The sequence below is a fragment of the Pimephales promelas genome, chromosome 4, assembly GCF_988280905.1.
Source record: "Pimephales promelas chromosome 4, fPimPro1.hap1.1, whole genome shotgun sequence".
Taxonomy (NCBI): Eukaryota; Metazoa; Chordata; class Actinopteri; order Cypriniformes; family Leuciscidae; genus Pimephales; species Pimephales promelas.
Genome location: NC_142772.1, coordinates 22,865,160 through 22,889,376, shown reverse-complemented (window position 1 = coordinate 22,889,376; position 24,217 = coordinate 22,865,160). Strand labels below are relative to the sequence as shown.

Below are 24,217 nucleotides of genomic sequence, written 5' to 3'. Positions count from 1 at the left end.
CATTGATCCAAAAGCGGCAACTAAAAGAGGAGGCCAGTATTGACAATAGCACTCAGGACAACATTGTTTCAGCGTCACTTGAAGTAGCACCATTCATTTTATTCACTGTAACTCGAACTTTAGACGATTAACAAGACTAAAAGTATTTGATTTTTTGTAATTTCCATTATATATATATATATATATATATATATATACACACACACACACACACATATATATATATATATATATATATATATATATATATATATATGTGTGTGTGTGTGTATATATGTGTGTGTGTGTGTGTGTGTGTGTGTGTGTGTGTGTGTATATATATATATATATATCACACACACACACATACATACATATATATATATATATATATATATATATATATATATATATACATACATATACACACATACACACACACACACACACACACACACACACACACACACACACACACACATATATATATATATATATATATATATATATATATGGGGAAACCCCTCCAAAACTACTGTAACTACAGTACAGTAACTATCATACGTCAACAAAATACTGAGGACAATTATTGTGTAAAAATCTAGACAGAACAAAAAAAAAAAAAAAAAAAAAAGAGGAAGGTCATATTATTTTCTTGACAATCATTTATTAAACAAAGTGAAAAGAAATAAATAAAGATAAGTACTTAAAATGCATTAAAGACCAACAGAGCCATTTAAGCTCAATGTTTTTTTTTTTTTTTTTAGAACAGATCCCAGCTACCTCCCTATACTGGAATACAGGGGGGGGGGGGGGGGATGAGTGAATTGTCTTCTCAATTTCATATGGATCAGTTCTAAACCTCATATACTGTTATTTGGCATTAGGGTTAGAAATGTTTAAAGACATGCTTAATTAAAACATCTTAAAAAGAGAAGGGGGGGGGGGGGGTACGTTTTTAGTAACATTTTTAATACATTTTGGTCACTTGTTTTAACTTGTAATGGTGGGGGGAAAGGGGGAGAAACCCCTGCAAGTGAGGATAAGACTAAAATGGCCCCACTTGATTATCAAAGGTTGTGAATGTCTAAATAAACCCCCCATTGCATCCATCAATCTTCACAGATAATCAACAACAGGAGACAACAAAACAAAAACAGAAATCAACAAAATCAAGTGTGCGGTTGATGATAACGGACACACCTTTGCAATATAAATACCCCCATGGAAGCCCACAACATACGAAATTTATATTTTTGAATTTAACTGAAATTAGTTAAAAGCCAAGATTACGTCATATTTGACAGTTTATTAGGGGCCCGAGGGTAGATTTGTTCAAATAAAATTCATAACTACAATCAAAAATCAGGAAGGATTAATACATTCATTGTCTGCGTACCCTCCAAAAACTCATAAATGGAGGATGAGAGTAAGACTTTAAAGTAGGTTAACACTAAAAAAAGACTAACAAACAAAAAAAACTAAAAATGCATTTAAAAAACACTTTAGTCTCTGTGCGGTTTTAGTAACTGTAGTGCCAAAATGTCACAAAATTAAAAAAGACATTAAACCCCATGTTTCTTTGTGATCAAGCCACATGTTCTGCCTCTGCATGTGTGCTTTCTGATTTCCAGCAGGAATTACTCTACACACTCATGAGGGAATACAAGCATACTTGGCACCTTCACATGAAAGAAATCCTGTTATCCTGTTATTTGATGCATTACAGAAAATCAATAGGCTCCATACAGAAACATGGAGCACGCTTACAGGATGTGCTTGATGTCACTGGACCCGAAATTCAAAGTGAAACATCTGACAGGTTAAATGACGGGGAAGGGTATCAGAAGAGCGGAGGCCACTGCTTTAGACATTTTTTTTTTTTTTTTTGTTAGCTTTTATACATGATCAAAATGCCCTTTTTAGATTTAGCCACCAGCAGCAGGGTTCACTGGGAGCCTGCAGGCACTGATGTTAACACACGAACCGCCACTCTCACACACACATGCACACTTAAATTATCTCTCAGTCTCCTACAGTCAAACAAAACTCTCCTCATGAGAAGGCTGGCTTCAGTCCATTTGAAATAAATACACCTTTAATACATACTTTTCTTCTTGATCAATCCTCTCACTATACTCTCCAAGCTCAACTAAATCACTGTTTCCTCTTCATGTATCAGCAATGACAACTTCCCCTACAGCAGAACCCAGTTTCTACTTTGGAGGAATAAAACATAAAAAAAAAACATTAAAAATCACTGTTCTTATGAAATTCATCTATCATAATGTTCAACTAAATAATAAAAAGTCAAAGACTGAGTGATCCCTTGCTTTCAACCTTATGGTGGCTCAAAGATGGCACAGAGTTGCAGCCCCTTCAAAATCAGCATAATTTTGAGGTCTCCTTTCAGATGCCATCCTCCAGTCGATGAATATAACAGTGACTGCATTATTACTATTGTAATTTCTTTTTGAATTTGTTAGGCTAAAACAATGTGTCCATGGAGGAAGCACATCAGAGAAGAACCCGGCTGATATGGTTGCGGGAAAGGGGAATGTCGTGCCGCACAGTTCAGTCGAACAAGCCCTTCCTGATGCTATGCAGCCATCAGATACTGGTGGTAGAAGAGGCCGAAGAGAGAGGTGGAGAACAGGCAGGCGGCGGTCCACCATGTGAAGAAGGACAGGAGCCCTCGAAAAAGCAAGGGGGAGAAAACAGTTCTCAATCCCCCGAGAGCGACCGATAGCTGGGCCACGGTTCGAGAGGCCTGCATCTCGCCTTGCCCCACCTCAGCGGGGCTCGAGTCCTCATTTGATAGACACGGCAAACTCTCTTCGGGGTAAATCGCCCACGAGTATCCACCTGGGGGTGAAACGAGATTATGAAAAATTCAAGAAACCCCACCGAGGCAAATGAAAATGAGAACCTAATGTCTCACCTAATGTCTTTAGCAGCAAAGTAGTGTGTAACAGCATCACCAGAGGTGCAACGTACTGGAGTGCTATTACACACAAGTAGTAAAAGACTCGGGCGACCTGTGCGAGGAAAAACAAATTTGCAGTTAAAACATTTAGGCAAATTTCGCTCAAAACAAGCAGCTTGGCTTGGAGAGGAGCTCATCAAACAGACTCGCTGAAGACTCACTGGGAGCTTAAGTACAGAGGGAGGCTGCGAGCATATGAATTTGCAGCAGATGTAAGACCAGACACCCCTGCGACTCTACAGCCATTTGCGAATCTCACTTATGGCTTGGAACATCAAACGGGCTCTTTTCCTCGGCTCCAGCTGTGGAGTGCTGTGGGTTTTGATCCTTGCGCTCCACTAAACTCAAATAGCCTCCTCATTTTGGAGCTTTGAGGGCAACAATGCCATGCAGTCCTTTTTCATACCGATATATTTCCACCTTTGAGGAATGTCGACACTGTAATGTAGACCCCTAGAGTGGACGCCACAAGAGGGTCCCTGAGTGCATTTATTAACCAGTATCAGATCAAAAATCACAAGAACAACCTAGTGAAGATGGGATATTGGGCAAAATAAAAGGATGGCTTAATTGTATATTATTAGTATTATTATACCTATTATCTCAGTGATTTTTAATGCCAGTAAGAAGAAGACATAAGAATAAAAAGTGATAAGCACCATCTTTTGAAGGTCCACGGTACTAATGCGCCCTGCTTCCTTCTTCATCTGCAAGACGCCCTTCTGGGCCAGGTTGAGGTAGGCCTGGAGATGATGCCGCATCATGGCTAGTCTCAGCACACACAGAAGCAGGATCACCCACAGACGCAGCGTGTCGTATGTCTTCTCAGACATTCTGAAAAAAGATGAAGAGGAGTGACGCATCGAATCAGGGTGAGCAAAACTTGCCCAAACCTTAGGATTGGACTTGATCAGAGAAGAATTAACAAAGGTCTCACTGACCTTTATATGAATAACATCGCTTTAGGTCAGCAAGAAATGGCATTCACAACCCATTTTACTGCCGCAATGTGATGATTTATGAGTGAAACAAAATAGGCCAGGACTGGATTGTGAAAAGTGGGCATCCCACATGAGAATGGAGCCTGAATGGGAGTTTGAGTGGATTGCCCAAGGATAATTCCCTTTCTGAAATACCATTGGAGGCTGAAAGACAACTTCACTCCCAAGAGACGGACTTATCACAATAGTAATGCTTTTTACCCCCATCCCAAATCTTTTGTTATCCTTTATTACTCTACTATTACCTGACATTAAATTTCTGTATTGTTAACTATTGGAAAGGTTTTGAGAGACGGCATACAGCAGCCAAATATACACTCACCTAGAGGATTATTAGGAACACCATACTAATACTGCGGTTGACTCCCTTTCGCCTTCAGAACTGCCTTAATTCTACATGGCATTGATTCAACAAGGTGCTGAAAGCATTCTTTAGAAATGTTAGCCCATATTGATAGGATAGCATCTCGGAGTTGATGGAGATTTGTGGGATGCATATCCATTCCACCACATCCCAAAGATGCTCTATTGGGTTGAGATCTGGTGACTGTGGGGGCCATTTCAGTACAGTGAACTCATTGTCGTGTTCAAGAAACCAATTTGAAATGATTCAAGCTTTGTAACATGGTGCATTATCCTGCTGGAAGAAGCCATCAGAGGATGGGTACGTGGTGGCCATAAAGGGATAGACATGGTCAGAAACAATGCTCAGGTAAGCCGTGGCATTTAAACGATGCCCAATTGGCAGTAAGGGGCCTAAAGTGTGCCAATAAAACATCCCATTACACCACCACCAGCCTGCACAGTGGTAACAAGGCATGATGGATCCATGTTCTCATTCTGTTTATGCCAAATTCGGACTCTACCATCTGAATGTCTCAACAGAAATCGAGACTCATCAGACCAGGCAACATTTTTCCAGTCTTCAACTGTCCAATTTTTGTGAGCTCTTGCAAATTGTAGCCGCTTTTTCCTATTTGTAGTGGAGATGAATGGTACCCGGTGGGGTCTTCTGCTGTTGTAGCCCATCTGCCTCAAGGTTGTGCGTGTTGATGCTTCACAAATGCTTTGCTGCTTATCTCGGTTGTAACGAGTGGTTATTTCAGTCAAAGTTACTCTTCTATCAGCTTGAAGTAGTCGGCCCATTCTCCTCTGACCTCTAGCATCAACAAGGCATTTTCGCCCACAGCACTGCCACATACTGGATGTTTTTTCAATTTCACACCATTCTTTGTAAACCCTAGAAATGGTTTTGTGTGAAAATTCCAGTAACTGAGCAGAGTGTGAAATACTCAGACCGGCCCGTCTGGCACCAACAACCATGCCATGCTCAAAATTGCTTAAATCACCTTTCTTTCCCATTCTGACATTCAGTTTGGAGTTCAGGAGATTGTCTTGACCAGGATCACACCCCTAAATGCATTGAAGCAACTGCCATGTGATTGGTTGATTAGATAATTGCATTAATGAGAAATTGAACAGGTGTTCCTAATAACCCTTTAGGTGAGTGTATATCACCTATACGCATATTTGATCTCATGAGAAACCTTAACTACTTTACGAGTTGGTGGTTTTATATATGAACGAAAAAAGCATGTTTTTTTTTTTTTTGTTGAAAAAAGCATGACAGTCCACCCTTCAACCTAACCATCAGTGGGGCGTAAGCAGAACAAAAACGTACAAATGAGATTATACAAATTCAGCAAGATGTAAAATAGTTACTAAATGTCATAAGAGTGTGTGGGCTATTTGTCAACATAATTTCCACCCTTCATGGCATCAAACAAAGCCAGAGGCAGAACAAATTATTAAAAAACGATACCTTAATTATAATAGACATCCATTTTCTTCCGAATAATGTGAACTGATGAATCATGCACAATAAAACCAGGAATGTGTATTAAGAAAATAATCAAGGACAATTTAGATTTCATGTTGACTTCAAAAGTTAATTTCCTTTGTTTACACCAATGGTCTTGATGAACACCAAAACATTTTTTATATATTTATTATTTAATCAAGAACAATTCAACAAACTAGTAATGCAAAATGTCATGTTGTCAAAAAACAAACAAAAAATCATATTGTAAAATAAGGTACTCACAAAGGCACACCATCTTTCCCAAATGTGGGATTTATTATGCAATCCTTTGTTATGGGCTTCACCCATAGCAGTACCATAATTAAGGGGGCCAAGAAGTTGATATGTAGCAAAATCCTGAAGGATGGCACATAAAAACAAACCATTAGACATGGCAACACACAAGAGTATCAATATCAGTGGAGCAGTAAACATCAAATATCACGAAGCACCACTGCTTTAAATGTAGCATTTCACCAGCACAAGAAGCATGGAAGTAATCCAAGCCTTAAAGAGGTCTAACTGTAAGCCTCATAGTGTCATGAGAGCAGAAGAGGATTAGCTATGTGAGATGTGTAATGCCTAACTCCTCTTTTGTAAAACAGTTACCCTAAAGCCCGACGCTGGCTGAAAATGGACAACAGGTCCATCTGCATTAATACTGGTCTGCTAACTTGCCGAGAATATTGTCAGACACTGATGCTCCAGATTAATTAACATGGAAAATTGCTAGTGGCATCAATATTTAAATACAAATTCAGGTTGACAAATCATATACTGTTTCAAAGGACAAAGAAATACAAATAATTCAAACTACTTAAGTGACTAGTTTCAAAATAATAGTAATTATAAGGATGATGAGATGTAATATAAGGATGATGAGATGTAATAAAACATATATTATTTTGAAAAACATTTACTGTGTGACTTTGCAGTCGTTTAACGTGAGGGCATCAAGATGCATCTGGGCCAATCGCAGGCCAGGGAAGGTGAGAAAGGCTCCGATGAGAGCACAGAACAGTGCCAGGATCAGCTTAAAGGTCAGCTTGGATATAGGACCCCTGCAGATGCAGAGGAAAAGCAGGGAGGTTCACCACAGGGAAGCCCAAACCATCACATACACGGTTTAATCTTAACCCACAGAGACATGGTATACTGTATACACACACTCCCTCTGTACTGATGAAGAGCCATAATACTCACTGGGACTCAAGGCCTTGGTTCTCCAGAAACTGCACGGCACTTTCGGAAAAATTAGCAAACCCTATGAAAGGAGAAAAAGGAGGATAGTAACAGTGTATATCGACAGAAATTCTTAAATATATAAATGTTACAAAAAAAAGAAAAAAAATGGTAGGTGTGTATGATAATATCCTCATTCATTTTGAATCGATGTGCGAGGTGATATTAAATATGAGAATTTGACAAATTGAATGATGCATACATCTAACAAGGATATAAAAAAGCCATTATATAGGTTAAAAAAATTGCTTCATAGTGGAAAAGTTCAATTCATGCACTGCTGTGAGCTAGCCACAACCCAGAATTTAAAGAATATGAAAAACCATGACAGAACTAAATAAGCCAAGGTACCAGCACAAAACACTCAACGTAATGTAGCCTGTTGCAGTTTAAATCATAATGCCAGAGTGATATGAAGTGATGCGAGTGATTCAAATCGAAGAGATTAAAATAAAAGCATGGCGACTGTCATGTGAATAACTTTTCACTTTGGTTAAGTAAACTGGGAAGCCAAAAGCTTTTCTTTTAGTGTCTACATGTCCACATTCCTTGTGTTAAGTGACATCACAAACAAAAATAAACCATAAAACAATAGCTCCCCACATATTGTGAAAGTTTATTTCATTCCAGGACTGGTTAGTGTATGATGATGTGAGTGATGAAATGGAAAATGGTTTTGTTTTTTGTTTTTTTAAGAAATAATGTAATGTACAGTTACACTGTCATGTGTTCATTTTAGAACAAAATGGTCTCACATTCTATTACTACATACTTTAAATAAAGAAACCGATACACAAAACACCCAACTTGACACTACTATACCTGTCTCAAGGCCAAATTCCAGGTAGTTCTCTGTGACAATAAGGATAGCCATTGCTTTCACGAAGAAGAAAAAGGCAAAGGTGATGCAGAGGGAACGCTCACCACCCTCCTCTAGTCTGAAGTAGTGAGCCGTGAGGGAGAAAAGGATCTTCCTGAGAAAAACTAAAGCTAAGGAACATAGTCACAAAGGGCACTTTTGTACACTATACCAAAAATTGCACTCCAAAAACATCAGAAAAAAATGCTTAAATTATTTTTTTTATCTAATTAAAGAAATATTCTGGGTTATGATTAATAATAGGTTTATAATAATTGCTGTATACTTGCCCTATAGCAAACAAAAGACATTTCCTTCATTTTATAAACTGTTACATATGCCGTTGATAGATTATGCTGTTGGATTTAGCAGATCCTTTACTCTGATGGATTTTACTTATCAACTGTCTGAAAACAGCTATAAAAATGACATTTTTAAATGTAATAATTGTTTTTTGGTACTATAATATTTTATGTTTTTCTCTAAAACTGAGAAAAACAAAACAAAAAAAAAAATCAAAGCTATAAATCAATCCAAATCCAAATTTGAAGTTGATATATCAAAAAATGAGCTTTCAGCAGGAATTTGTTTGTGGACAGAACCAAACGCTTCCAATAGATGAAATTCGTCTCCCATTCATTTCAAATGCGCTAATTTTTGACCATGAACAACAAAAGTTCGATTTTTTTTAGAAGTGTCAAAACCTTTACCATGTTTTGTAAAAATGTAAACATTTTCAGTAAAAAATGAACGAACACCACCAGAGCGTTAAAATCGGATTCGATTTTAAAACACTACGCAAAAAAAAAAAAACTACACTACACAATTTTCCGTGGAATCTGCCAACTAGCATTGGCAAAAATCTATAAAACAAGTCATAGTACAAGTCTTACATTTAGTGTCATAGCAGCAGAGAAACATGTTAAAAACATGCCCCATCAAACGAGTGTCAAAGCTAATATCCTTACGGTGAGAAACGACAAATTTGAAAATCGTCAACAGCAGACAGAAAACATCTAGCTGCACCTTTGTTAGGACTGCTTGCCTATATGTGCCCGTTTTGATTATACTGGTCTAGGGTCAATCATTCAACTTGTGGCTACGTCGTGCAAATCTGCAAGGCAAGCGGGCGGCCATCTGAGGAAATGTTTTAGTGACCATCTCTTTGACAAGGCCATTTTCCCCACCACACATCAGGAAAAATGGCTCCCTCCTGTCCACATTCAGCCATTTGCACACATACAGACCTATCATCATCGTCATCATCTTCATCACCCTACCAGGCACCTTCCTTCCTTCCTCTCTTTTTCCCAGGCAAATCAGTCCGGTGGGCCGTGAAAATTGGGCCTCCAATCTTCTGTGGCAGGCTGAGCTAGGTAAAGGGCAGTGCCGAGCGGAGGGAGATTGATCTTTGTGGACTGTGCCGAGGTTAATGTGTGTGATTTGGTGTGGCACTAGAAGGGGAAAGTAGCAGGTAAAAGCCAACAGGTGCAGCTTTCATCACTCATGACTAGACTGTCTCTGCATCGACAGCTTCTCCACAAGGGTTGTCTTATACAAAGATGTTTTAACATTTAAGGACTATGGACATATTATTGAATAAAGTACTTTAAAAGTTCCTTCTGGAGTTCTGTTAAAATAACAAAAGTCTCCCTGTGTAAATCAAATCATGTTTTGAGAAACGACAATATTTTCAAATGATTTAGTATCCCTGGTGGTGTTTGTTAAGCATCTCCATTACTACTAATGTTTGCGATTGTGGATTTTAAACCCCAAACTGAAGTGTAAAGAATGATGATTAACTTCAAATCTCTCTTTAAAACTATGCTATAAAAACAAGGCACATCCAAGCAAATAGCAATACCCTGGCAACCATTAAAACAAATCTGTAGCATTGTTGCGTTCATACTTACACGGGCAATACCAGTCACATTTCCTTGAATGTGACTAAATGTATATTATTTATTTTTTTAATGACTGAAAGAGTTGTCGAAACTTAGTGGTGATGGAAAAAGGTTGAGCGACCGTGGTGTAGTTTGTTTATAGCCTAATGTCAGCTTTTTACTTATGGCGATTGTATTTAGGCTTCAAAATGTATAAACAGTGGTAATTTTTGAATGATCTTGATGGACAAAACAAGATCTGCTGCAAAGACACGCGGTTCTCCTTACCAAACTGTGATGGACAACATCGCAATTATGATGAGAAAAAAATGGTTTGCTTGATAATTCTGTCATTTTTAGGGTCACATCTTGTGAAATCTTATCCCGGTTTTGGTTTGCCTACATGTCTTTGGTCTGCATTGCTTTTATATTTTATGGAAGCGGACCGAGAGCCCTTGTTTGGTGCGAACCAGGGTTCGGAATTCGGATGGTAGCGTCCACACTTATTAAAATGAGCCGCACTGACAAAGAGTTTTAATCAAACCAAATATGCCAATTATTACACACCCTTAAAAGCCAATGAGGATTTTTTTTTTTTTTCGACGAGGGAACCAGTGATGATGCTGATTTACAGGTTGGCCTATTTTACACGCTCAATAAAGCACTCTATTAAAGTATTATTTTCTTAAAAAAAAAACAAAAAACTATTTTGACCCTATTTTTTGTTTTTGTATTTCACATCAATTTTAAAATGAAATCCTTATATGAAAGAATGCCATGTTATTTGTCAACTACACTAATAATTAAATAACTGCAAGAATTGATAGCAATAAAATATGAAAGAGGGAAACCAATGGAAAAGATGAAATGAGGAAAAACTCCTTCAGTAGTCTTAGCTCAAAAGGGATACATGACAAAGGCCAAGACCAGCAGGCTCCACACCACACTGATGTTCATCTCTCCACTGGGCTCTGCCACACAGAAGTACAGTTCAGTGATGAGATACACCACTGTGGCGGCCACCGTAAAATCCACCAACCACTGGAATTCAGGAAAATAATGCAGAGCTAGACAAAAAGACAGCCAGACAAAAAGAGAAGCTTTAGAAAACCAAAGTTTCTTAGAAGATCCATTAAGCTCAAGGACTCATTGGGCATACAATGACAACAGGTGAGTTACCAAGTGTGTCCACTTCTGCAATGCACTTAGTCTCCAGCTGAAGGTCGATGTCTTTGGGAATAGTCATCGGCTTGTTTTCCAAGTGCCCATTGTACTTCCTGAGAAGTAAAACGTGAACATAGCACATATAATAGTTATCCCCTGAATGTAGGCTAAGCTGAAATAAAACACACACACACAAATTACCAAGGACATTTCAGGCCAAAAACAAAAACCATTGACTTGCCAGTATTGCTGAATAAATTGTATTAATATTGCTTTTTATTTATGCTTTTGAATAAAACGTAATATAAAACATAAGAGTTTGAGATTATTATTTATTTTTCAAAGTGCGTTACTCAAAATCTCGGCCATAAATAAGTAATATTTAGCATACTTCCTGATTTTTATTTTTTTTTTAAAATGATAACAGTATGTTCTTCCAAGTAGCCGCCGTTATCATCTTCTGCTGCCCAGATAAGACAGAATTTATTCAAGAGCATCTTGGGTACTTTATCCATTCATTTATGATGGTTCAGCACTCTTATAAGTGGCTTCAGTTGTAAGATGATGGGGCTCCTCTGGCACTTAACCTCATTACACAATGCAATGCGTCACATGACTCATATCTTATTCCTGATAGTGAGAAACCTGGTTGCTACATGAAGTGGGATGTCATCATCCGGGTGAGAAGTTCAGAAGCTCCCACTTTCAAAAGACATTTGTGTTTCATTTATTTTGTAATACTCAGCTAAATTTTGTGGAATAACTTTTATGGAGTTTAAGTTGATTAAACTAATGAAATGATTTCATAAATCTGTCATTTTGACTACTGACCTGCTCTTAAAATTGAATATACAATACAGACTACAATGAATTAGTAATATTGAGTCAGTGGTGACTAACTTTAGAACTATTCAGATGGTAGTAGTTTACATTGAGGATGAAAAGTCAATATTACTAATAATTCTCACTTCTATAAACTTGTGTGAAGTTAATTTAAATAGGGGTTTGCCCTATTATTGCCCATCTGTAACGCCTACATCTACAAAACACACTCCCATCAGTCCCGTCAGAATCAGTTAATGAAATCACATCATTTAGAAAACTAATCCTGCCCAAATAGGTTTTTGGAAAACATTAAAATAGTGTCCTTTGGACCGTTAAGTAAAAACACTTTATTATCATTGTATACAGTGCAGTACAATCCCTCATCATAACTCATTTTTGAAGTGCTGTGATACAAATTGTTGAATTTTTTTTTACTCGTATAATTATGAGCTTTCATAATACTTTGGCCAATATTTATATTTGAAACAACACTAATAATTTTAAGGAAAATTAAGAAAGAAAAATAAAAAACTTCAGTTCTTGGCCAAACAATTATGAATGCACATAATCATGACTAGAAAAATTGTTACCTATACACTACTGTACAAATGTTTAAGGGTCGGGAAGATTTTAAAAGTCTCTTGTGGTCACCAAGGTTGCATTTATTTGATCAACATTACTATAGTGATATATATATATATATATATATATATATATATATATATTATATTAATATTAATATATTAATATATATTAAATGTCATTTATTTCTGTGATAAAGCTGAATTTACATCATCAGTCCTTAGTGTCACATGATCCTTCAGAAATCATTCTAATATCCTGATTTCTTTTTATTATAATCAGATTTCTCTCATAATATTCTGATTTCTCTTATTATAATCAGTGTTGAAAACGTTTTTGTGGCGACTGTGATACATGTGTTTTCAAGATTCTTTCATGAATGGAAAGTTCAAAAGAAAAACAATTATTTAAAATAATATCTTCAGCAACATTAGTATAAATGGCTTTACTGTCCCCTTTGACCAATTTAACTTTTCAGGTCACCTAATTATTATAAATTAAACTAAATTTAATATACAATTTTATGGCGAGCAAGCAAAAGAACAGAAAGAACTGCAAAGCTGGTATCAACATGTGGGATCGCCAACTTAGTTCAAAGGACAGCAGATTTTCCGCAGACTAACTGAGGGCTCTGTCTCTATTGGAAACCAAACACTAGAGTTTGCACATTTTACTGGGGATTAGAGGAGCCCTCCCCGCTCTTGAAAAAGAGCTAAATCCACACAACGTTCAAATCAAACATTTCCACCCATCTCCAATGCCGTCTGCATGACAAAGAATAGAGAAATGAATGTCGGGCTCTGCTGGGAGCGGTGGGATATTGGAAAGGGGCACAGGCCTTTGCGTGAAGGCGTCTAGTATGCAAGCTTTCTGCATGAGATTTTGAACCTGAGATTCTTGGACTTCTCCTTTGGGTCCCTGTTGTTTACACAGGTCAGTGTGCACAATGGTGTTCAGCACAAAAGCACTGTGGGTATGTTAGTCTCCCTGCTCTGGATTGCGGCATACCTGCCTGACGAAATGGCCCAAGAGCTCCCTGCAGAGCAAAAACGGGCTTTTGTCTGAGAACAGGAGGTAGGTATAATAGAGCTGACTATCAAAACTAAGCTGCTAGACACGGGCTAGTCTACCTTTTCAGGGAATTAGCACTGTTCGCATAGTCCAAAGCTTTCACCCACGGCGGAATATAGGCAGCAAGGCTGCTTGATCTTCATCGACAAAAGTCAAATGTGCACAAATCTAGAGAAATGCAGTTTTGTACCTGTCTTTTTTGCTCTTTCCTCCTTTCTGCTGCTTTCCAGCCAAAGTCCTCAGCTCATCTTCAGTGGGGTGCTGGTACCAACGCAGACTAATAAGACAAAGAGAAGTATTACACCACCATCTCTGAAATACACACAGAGCTCTAGAAAAACATATGCTACCATTCAAAACACAAGCATTTGGGGTCGGTAAGATTTTATGTTTCTGATAAAAGTCTGCATTTATTTGATACAAAAATACATATTTTGAAATATTATTACAATTAGCCTAACAGTTTACCATTTTAGTATATTTTAAAACATAATGTATTCCTTCCTGGGACGCCATTTATCCAGTTTTCAGAATTGGAGTACAGGAAACATTTATTATATTGAAAACAATTAAGCTGCTAATATTCTTGTGGATTTTAAAAAACATAAAAAACATTGTAATAGTCTTTATAAGTCACTTTTGATAAATTTAATGCATCACTGCTGTATTCATTTATTTTTAAGTCTTACTGACTCCAGACTTTTGAACGGCATAGAAAAGAAAATGTTGGTCAAGTGTTGTTTTAAAGAAGCTAAAATAAACTTTTGTTTAAAAATCACCCCCAAAAATGTATCGGTCATCATTTAGTTTCAAACCATTATGACTTTTATGACAAAACTCATATATTTTGAAGAATGTCTGTGTCCATACAATATGGGGTCTAAAACAACATGCGATTAAACCAATTGACTTTCATTGCATGGACCACTTTCATAATTATTTTATGGTGCCTTTGTGACCCTTTTTGAAGGTTGAAAGCTTCAGTCTGCATTCACTGGAACTGCATGGAAAGGAGCGACAAGCGCAGCCTTCTGAATTTCTCCTTTTATGTCTCACGGTCACGGTAGACACAAAGATTATCACATGAATTTCAATTTTTGTGTACACCATTTTTTAAATGACAAAGGTGGTTTGCCACCAAAGATCTGCTCATTTTATTAGCGTCAAACATTTACCACAACCCCTTCAACTTTGTTTAGAAAGCCGGCCCGTCACGAGCCCTGAGAGGGCTGTACTGCTTTCAGTTTGTTTTTTTGCAAGTTTACTTCCTAATGAAAACTTAATTATGAAAGTCTCCTGGGCAACACTTCAAGCCCTGCACTCAAGCCAGAGTTTTCCCAAACTATTTTTACAGCCAAAAACAAGCACAGATGAATTATTGAGCACATTTGGATGAGCTGTTTACTCTAAACACATATGGCTCTAATTAAGGGGGGAAACAAGCATGGCTTGTACTTTCGTTAGCGGTTCTCTTGGGTTACAGCGCTTTTTGATGATACCCTTTGGTCTTACTGAAAACCCATAATGATGCATTTTTGATGGGCCCTTAATATGAACAATAAAATAAGGGATATGCTCGCAGAAGTGGAGAAGGATCTGTGGTTTGTGTTGTTAAGGATTAAGATGACATTTTAGGTTGACCATCGAGAGGGATGCCAGAGTGGCACAGTGGGCTGTACTTCCTCATTACCTGCCACTGCAGAGGAGCCATCGTGCAAAGGAATAGTGGGGTATGATCTTCTGAATCATGCTGGCCATTACCATGGTAACCACCAGCTGCACACTGATCACACCCTGAAGGGAAAGAGTGAAATATTAGAACACTTTCTGATCGCACCAGCAAGAACAAGAAGCCTAGTTACTTACCTCAATTGCCATTTTGGTTGGCAAGAGCATATGATTTTGAGGTGAAATTTGTGGTAGCATAAAATGACTCAAAATACTTTGCAGATATGTATTTCAGTAAAAAAAAAAACAAAAAAAAAACAATGTCTTAAGGCACCTACACACACTATAATCAGGCCGATTTTAGGCCCAATTCTCCCCTTCTGACAATCCTAGGTAAAGTCCAGATTATTTTGTTGGTATAATTGTTGGACAGATTATCTCATCAGACTTTCCTGTGATTTTTGAGAGCCTGATTAAAATAAAAACAAAAGTCTCACCATTAAATGCATGTCCCAAGCACACAATTACAAAAATGTTCTCAATTTAATTGTATGTAGCCTATATGACAGACTTGCACTGCACATGTTGCAATTAACTGCATCTTCCTTTTCTGAAGTGATTCCAATCATATTTCAAGCAAGAAAAAAAACCATCACGTTGAACTGAATTGTACTGGCAAATGAAGTGCGTCAGCTGAATGAAATAATCACTTTATTTATCGGCTTTAACGTATTGGCCAAATCTTCTTATTGGGCCGATAACGATAACATTAAAAATGACCATATTGTGCATCCCTAGATGCAATGTGTGTTAGAGTGACGAAGAACGAATCGGCTGGGAAGAACATCAGGGCCGCAGCAATCTCAAACCATAAATATGCGACATTGAATATTTAGGATCAGATAACCTGTTGTGTGCGGAGAATCCAGCAGTAAAAAGAACGAAGCATCAAACGACATCCAAATTTTTTTCTTGTGAATTTTCTGTAAATAGCAATCCAAACACTATTACAGTAACTTCTTCTCGTCCACCATCTGCCATGTTTGTTTACTCTAAAATCACGTTTAAACGTGAAAGATTTCTGCAAGGTTTTGCGAGCTTGCCTGTGTTTGCAGTCGGGACTCCAGAGTTTGTGAATGAAATCTGGTAGTGTGTGTGTGTCTTGGTCACATCGTGGCACTCCACACACTAATCATGGAACAATTAGTTCATGCATTAATGACCTTAAGGCTAGATTATTGTAATGCTCTACTGGGTGGTTGCCCTGTACGCTTAATAAACAAACTACAGCTATAGTTCAAAACGCAACATCGCATAAATGTTAAAATACTGCCGATTACTTAAAAAGCACTAAATGGTTTAGCTTTGCAGTACTTGAGCGAGCTCTTAACGCATTATAGTCCTTCACGTCTATTGCAATCTCAAAGTTCCGACCAGTTAATAATACATAGAATATCAAAAATCGACTGCTGGCGGTAGATCCTTTTCCTATTTAGCACCAAATCTCTGGAGCAGTCTTCCAACCATTGTCCGGAAAGCAGACACACTCTGTCAGTTCAAAGCTAGACTCAAAACACATCTCTTTGACCTAGCATTCACATAATAAATTATCGACTTCTATATTAGGCTGCATAGGCCAGCCGGAACAAGGAACACTTCCCTTGAATCCTGATGTGCTCGTTACATCATAAGAAGAATGGCATCTACACTAATTCTTTGTTTATCCTGAGGTTTTCCCGCAGACTGCCAGATCCAGGCCATTTTCAGATCTAAAGGACTTTCGCCTGGACCCAATGACAACGCAGTGCTGAAGTGCCAACTAGCCACTCCTTATGGAGGATCCCTATACAACTCTACAGATAAAGTATTGTGGAAATTTCGGTTCACGTACCAACCCCAAGTGATAAAATAAAATTCTGTATCAAAATTTATAGGCATGACAAGTTTGTTTAGGGATGGTTTGTAGGGAATTACAAACCTGCGCACATATATTCAAATGCTCATAACTACAGAATAAATTGTTAATGCACATCACCTGTTATCACAGGATCGCATTTAAAATCTGTTTATAGAAAACGGTGTCATCTTAGCGGCCCCTAATTTAATAAAAAAGGATCATTTCGACGGAAGTGAATCAATCAAAACTAACTTTAGCTGGAAAATAACATTATTCAAGAACCGCTATAAAACCAAACCAAACCAATCTCTGTTACCTTAAAATATATGTTTAACTCTGTAAAGCTGCTTTGAAACAATCCACATTGTTAAAAGCACTATATAAATGAGGACGACTTGACTTAACTAGTTCATGTTTGTGGCCTTTCACATTTTGAAAATCTGATTTAGTGTGGGGCAGTCTTTAAGTGAAAAAAAGACGGGAAAAGCGATGAATTAAACTTTCCAAATTATGCTGACTTACCCAGTCAAGCACCAACTCTGTAATTTCCTTAAACACCCAAGCATCAAACTATGACTGCTGGCATCAATGGGCAATCTCACCATCCATGCGTGTAAGGCACAGTGTCCTGACCCTATGTTGAGGATGGTGATATGCATTCAAATGATCTCTGATCTGCACAAATTGCTATGTGTCTAGCTAGCCAGTTTCAAACTCACAAAAAAGAAATTTAAATGGCAACATGGCTTGCGTGTCACTTATGAACAAAGAAATCGTGAATCATACTGTAGAGCAATAATAGTGCATGTAAGTGACATGACAGAAAAGCTAGGAAATGATCTGCAATATTCTGTGATTTCGTAATTTTGAAAGGTTGACTTGTTGAGTTCTGTTCCATGACTTTGGAGCCTAATTGTCAAGAGTTGTGGAATGCAATGGTCCCATGTTCTTGAAAATCTAGCCGTTTATTTAGTATATAAGACTTTTGGATGAGCATGAGGGGTACATGAGTGGAGCAACTAAACACAGGTGCACAGAGCAGAATATTGAGCGGAGCGTCATATGAGTGAAACCTGAGCACTGAGGGGCTGCATATATTTTTTGGACATTTTTTTCTTTAGGACAATTTTCAGCGGACAATTTTCGTCAACTGAAATTTTGGTGCATCCCTAAAAAAATTGTACATCTTTTTTTTTTTTTTAAACTTAATTTTTTTTATATATATTTGCTCACTGTATCCAACCTTAGCTCTATTTGTCTCAACTTCTTTTATTCAACCACATTTTACTGTGATATAAGCACTGCTGCCATTTAGCCAAATTCAGTAAAACACTGTGAAAAATTAGCTTCTCGTTATACCTTTAACTACGAAAACCTTGCACTGATGTGCAGCACAAATGCAAAGCTTTCCATAACAACTTTTATATTTCATTTATCCCGCTTTTCACCACTTTGACAAATACCAGTACCTGCACTGAGGTAGAGCCACACAATGGCACAATAGCTATAATGTGCTGGTCTGAAACGCATGAAAGCAGCCACAGGCGTCTTTTCACTGCTGGTCACAAACATCTCTGGGAGAACAAACCAGCCTTCAATGTTTCCCTAATTTTACCGGAAACAGAGAGGTATCCCATTGCCATGGCTGAGAATTATATAGCCCATATGAATGAATGAGAGACTGTCGGGAAAAGGGCTATTAAGTTGAATCAATAAATTATATTCATATGTGGGCTAGCCTAGAATCAAGTGTATAGATACAATGGGGCTAAATGCACACCCTAAGAAAAATGTGCTTTTCACTGCTCCCATAGTGTATGATAGCAGAAAAATATAATATGTTTTTTATTGAATGTTGATGGAGCAACAGATTGTGTCGAAAAATAAATCATAAAAGTGTTTTGCTTGTTTAGAAATGGTATAAATGTATGAGTTGGGGGGGGGGCTTTCATACCATGTGTGGGACAGCATGGGGCAAAAGGCACAAAGGACTGATACAAATATGTAGCTAATTAATATGCCTTTAATAAGGTCTAAGTTAAATCTTGTTCAAAACAATGAACTTCAATTCAGCAAAGTTGGTAGTATTTTTGGTTTATTTTGGCTGAAAATCTTTAGACATGTGTCTCAATATGTAGACAATTTTAATCGATTGTAATTTGCTTCACAAATCTACAAAATTTTAAAAACCATTAAATATTACATACAATTAGCGCAGAATCAACTTATTCATCGTCCGGTGTCATTTAAAGCCCTTTGAAGCTGCACTGAAATTTGGACCTTGAACCGTTTGGTTACCATTGAAGTCCATTATATGGAGAAAATCCTGGAATGTTTTCATCAAAAACGTTAATTTCTTTTCAACTGAAGAAAGAAAGACGTGGACATCTTGGATGACATGCAATAAGGTACGACATGCAATAAGGTTCGAAAGGCCGCTTCACGCCTAACAACGCTCTTCAGCTGTTACTTATTCACGATACAGCACTTGCCTTGAGTACCTTATTGCTTTTATAAAATGGTTACCACACAATAAAAATATTCAAGTAAAAAAAAATATGTATTAGTGCAACTTTCAAGAAGAAAAATAATCACTAAAAGCTTTCCTTTCGCTAGAAAAAAATAGTCCCTGACCGTGAACAGCAACAACATTCCAATGTGTAATGAAACCTCAAATAAAAACAACATAGTAACTGCAGTGTTGCGCAGTGATATATAACCGTTGGGTGAAGCGGTCATAGCCGTGCTTCATTGTGAATAAAGCACAGCTATTGACCAATCAGAATAAAGGATTGGAACTAGCCGTTATACAAGAGAATAAAGTCAAGTGACCCTTTTACCCCGGTGCACCTTTAGTCTCGTTGTACCCTATATTTTACTATGTTTTTAGTTGTTTTATTAAGACACACTGGCATTATAACAATTTTTAAATCAGTTTTATGTGAATAACCCACTTTTTGAAGATATTACAATTTATGTAAAAATACATATCATTTTATTCATTCAGAAAACAGAGGAATGAGGATTTTTAAATATGAAGGATTATTTGGGGATATTTCCCGAAAGGTAAAGGTGCAAATCTTAATGTCCATCCAACTATCAATGTTGTTGAGATGGGTCAGTTTCCAAGACACTTGCCATTAGTCAACTAAAACCATCAGAAAAGCATAACACCTTAAGATACCAGCCTACAATCCTGGACATTCTCCTTAAAAGCGTGACATAAAAAAAAATGTGATGGCTCCCTTGCTGGGGAAGTTTGATCGGTCAGTGTAAGTCACCATGAGAGGTTGGGGCAGAAGAGGTAATTGAAGCAGCATGGGACACTTATCTGCCAGTCTAGCAGTGACCTGGACAGCACAGGGGCCAAATTAGCTTTGAAGGGGGGCACTGAAGATAACCAGCAGGTCTAGAAGCCCAGTCACCATACAAAATAATGGTCAAGAGGAGAGTTGCCTTGGTAAAATATGGATTTTTGAGCTCTCCAAAAACACCCTGTGGTGACAAGTCCAAACCAAGCGTGCTGCACAAGCCCTGAAAAGTGAAGCCAAAGCGTATCGATCGCCCCCGGTGGCCGGTCCTAGTATAGGTCATAATCCCCCCTCCACATGTTAATTAACAGCATGTGAGACAAACTAAACAATTAAATTACAATTCAAATATCGTTTTTTCCAAACATGCTTTCTGTCATTTACTGTAGTTTATATCATGTGTTTGTTTTTTTTAAATAAGTTTGTTTTTAGTTAGTTGTTAGTTGAAGCGGTCATGTAATGTTATGATTGACAGGTTCTCGGAGGTCTGATGAGATTGGAGCTTTAAATGTAATATCTAAATTTCCTATAATTAATTTAAAAAAAAAAAGTGCAGGAGCGTGTTCTTGCGATTCTGCAAGAGTGAGGGCGGGTCCTTGATTTCTTGGCTTTACTTCCTGCTCACGACTGCGCATGTCTGTTTCTGAAATTGCTACTGCACTGACTCAAGTTCCAAGATGTCAGCACAATATAGGGATACTGGCGGCTTCACTTCTGACCAATGGAAGAGAGCAAAGGGGCGTCGTCCATCTTTTAATATAGTCTATGATCCAAACACTGCAATTAATTTCCTTCCATTACCAAAGTTCTCAATGATATGTTGTTGTATATGGAAAAAAACAGACGACATCAACCTAAAACTGATATAATAGCATTATTATTAGATGATATATAGTAATTGCATCACCTTATAACCACATGATACAACATATATGCCTCCAGCGATTCAGAAGTTCTGCTGAGACTTAAATATTAATGAAGCATTTACAGAATGTAAAATAACCATACTTTCAGTCTTGGCCTTTAAAGAGTGTGTCCATGTCACAGGAAGTATGTGCAGAAAACAAACTGAGGTCTGAGCAGTATTTGAGGCTAAGCCATATTTCATAATTAATCATGTTAAGGTACTTGTGTGTCCCAAAATCGTATGATTTTGAGGAAAACTTTCCAGTGCACGTTGACTTAATTAGAAAATAAAATGGCAGTACAATGTATTGGTGCAGAGATGAGAACGTATATTTTATAAAATACTTGCAAATGCTTTTTATCAATAGAAGCACCACAAAACGGCCACCTGTTGCATAGGAGAACTACTTAAACAGTTAAAGTGCAAAGTAATGAAAATATAAATATAGCTCTGTAAAACGTTCTCTGCACAATACAATGTTTTAAGTGTTTTCCTTCATGTAATCAAAATTTCTACACACTTGAACGCAAACCAAATGGAAATACATCATGAGAGCAGACAAGTGATCATGTGTGGATATTGGGACAGGCCTATAATTTTTCTTTAATTGAGCAGTGACAACTTAGGAGTGAGATAGTTCTTCTAAACATGACAATCCTGTCATCATTTCCTCACCCTCATGTCATTCCAAACATGTATGACTATTTCTTCTGTGGAACATAAAATGACATGTTTTGCAGACTGTTTGTAACAGTCTCTGTTCCTTTTCATTTCACCGTTTCCACACAATGAAAGATAAAGGCAACTGATGCATAACATCCCTTTCTGTACAGAAATACATATTACACCAGTTTGAAACTTCTAGAGGCTGAGTACAAGGTGACAGAATCTTTATTTGGGTTTAACTTTTGTGTCATTTTTTTTTCTGGTTCAGTGGGTAAGAGATGTCCTCTGGAACCCTTCCATGACGTCATTCAGTGGAGGGCATTCTGAGGTCAAAAGCACCTGCACCAGGTGAGGCACATCCTCCCCCTACTAGCATGTCCAGCATTTACAACTAACTTACCATTAAAATGACGCTAAATTATATCATTCTTCATTTCTGCTTAAAAACTATGCATACAGTATGCAATCCATACGATGCAATGTATGAAACCCATACGATGCAATCCTAATGCAAAAAGAAAAGAAATGTCTGCAATCATGCTTCTAGATCTGGATCATCTATCATCAGAATGAACAAATGAATAAAATATCCTCACGTTTAATAACTAGCATGCATTAAAGCAAACATGACAGTAATAATGCATTCAGATGATGTGCTCACTTACCATATTGATGTTGCAGTGCAGTGATAGATCTCAAAGCCGGTTGACACTCTGAGCACCCCGGAGCGGAGATCCAGCGGCACGGAGCACATAAGCCTGTCTTACGGTGCTGGTATTTGAGAGTACTGTGTTGACAGGTAAAACGAATACCTAAACAAACATCCCACTGATCGAGCCGCGGCTTCACTGTGTTTTCAACTGCAGTAACTTAGAGGTCACGCTCAGACTCTCACCACAGGGCTGTCGCTGACAGCCTGCACGGTTGAATTACTGCTAGAACCTTTTAATAATGAAAGTCTGTATGATGATAATGTTCTGAATTGATTATTAACATTTATTTTTCTGTTTATATTCACATTGTTAAGTATATTGGTAATGGAAACGTTGAATCATTATCATTTTTGAAACAGGCGCTGTTTTGGACGACTTCAGGATCTTGCAGGACCCCTTCACCGGAAGTAGGGAAAGGAGCACATGTGACGTTTTCCTACCGGTGTTGTTAACCCTGCACAGGACTGAGCAAGAATTATGTCTATGGGACTGAGGATGCTGAGGAGTGTTAGTGCAGATTTACTACCAGAAACCCTTAGCTTTGTGGTGTTAATTAGCGAAATCAGGCTGTACGATGATAGTAATCAGAGAATCATTAAATTAAATGATTTTCATGTTAGATTTTTTTTATGTATTATAAATTATTATTTATAGGCCTTAGATTTCACCCTCTTTTTTCCCTTGTTCGTTTATTATTGCATTGTATAATGTTTTTTTTTCTGAATATGTAAGGGAAAAAGTATTGAAGTTTTTTTATTTAAATAGCTACAGTATCAAGAGAATATCATGCAGCTTCACTGTTTTGCATTTTCAAGTAACTTGATTTATTTATAAATGTAAAGCATTAAAACATTGTTCTTTTAGATTTCGAAATGATGTTGCATTTGCATTCTCTCTTCTAAAATTTTTTTTTGTGTGTGTGTGTGTGTGTGTGTGTGTGTGTGTGTGTGTGCGTGTGTGTGTGTGTGTGTGTGTGTGAATGTAATTTTATTGTAATTTATGTATTTGTTTTATGCCTGATATGGTTAATTACTCTTTCTCTATTCACTGTTTTTTATTCTCTAATATTTTATATTTAATTATTATTTTTAATAATATTTTTTTAGTATTATTGTTTTCTATACAGTGATAATTATGACACATTTAATTCATTTCATATGATCATTAAAACTTGATCCAAACATGTGTTTCTGTTTAATGATTAAATTTGGATAATTGAAGTGCCAGTCATAATTTCAATACGGTTTGAAAAGCATCCCAAGAGTCACCTTGTGCGATTTGAGCCGATTATAATAATTTGTAGACAAAAGGTAGTGAATTGGAAGAGTCTGACTCTAAACTATGGAAAAGTTGTTAAACATTTGATAAATGTAGATAATGGTAATAATAAAGAATGAGTAGGCGTGTCCACACATTTGAGTAGTAGTTTAAATAGCAGTGGGTCATGTATACTCTCACTCCCATGTCATTATCATTGTGTACAGTAAACAAGATCTTCTCATCCTCTATTTACAAAAGAACATTTGTCTAACTGATGTCTATAACTGTCAAATGCAAATGGATTTAATGCCTTGTGGAGTGGTATTATGTTTGCCTTTATTT

At 37.3% G+C, this 24,217-nt stretch overlaps 1 protein-coding gene across 1 annotated transcript; it reads right to left on the bottom strand.

The window, feature by feature from the left end:
- Window positions 1-1,875: 1,875 nt before the first annotated feature.
- Window positions 1,876-22,757, bottom strand: tmem161b (transmembrane protein 161B). Its single transcript, XM_039662323.2, has 12 exons — window positions 22,568-22,757; window positions 15,144-15,247; window positions 13,644-13,730; window positions 10,991-11,088; window positions 10,722-10,878; window positions 7,892-8,043; window positions 7,031-7,091; window positions 6,748-6,888; window positions 6,071-6,184; window positions 3,625-3,799; window positions 2,921-3,017; window positions 1,876-2,844 (listed from the first exon to the last, which is right to left on the bottom strand). Exons 1-12 carry the CDS (start codon window positions 22,568-22,570, stop codon window positions 2,579-2,581), a joined length of 1,455 nt encoding a protein of 484 aa, XP_039518257.1. The 5' UTR covers window positions 22,571-22,757; the 3' UTR covers window positions 1,876-2,578.
- Window positions 22,758-24,217: the final 1,460 nt, after the last annotated feature.

What these genes read in the sequence shown, in the direction of transcription:
- tmem161b (XM_039662323.2), bottom strand. An exon ending in TGGCTCCTCTGCAGTGGCAG is followed by an intron (nt 13,731 to 15,143) that starts GTAATGAGGAAG and finishes TTGTCTTATTAG; the next exon opens with TCTGCGTTGGTACCAGCACC. An exon ending in AACGACTGCAAAGTCACACA is followed by an intron (nt 6,185 to 6,747) that starts GTAAATGTTTTT and finishes GCCATCCTTCAG; the next exon opens with GATTTTGCTACATATCAACT.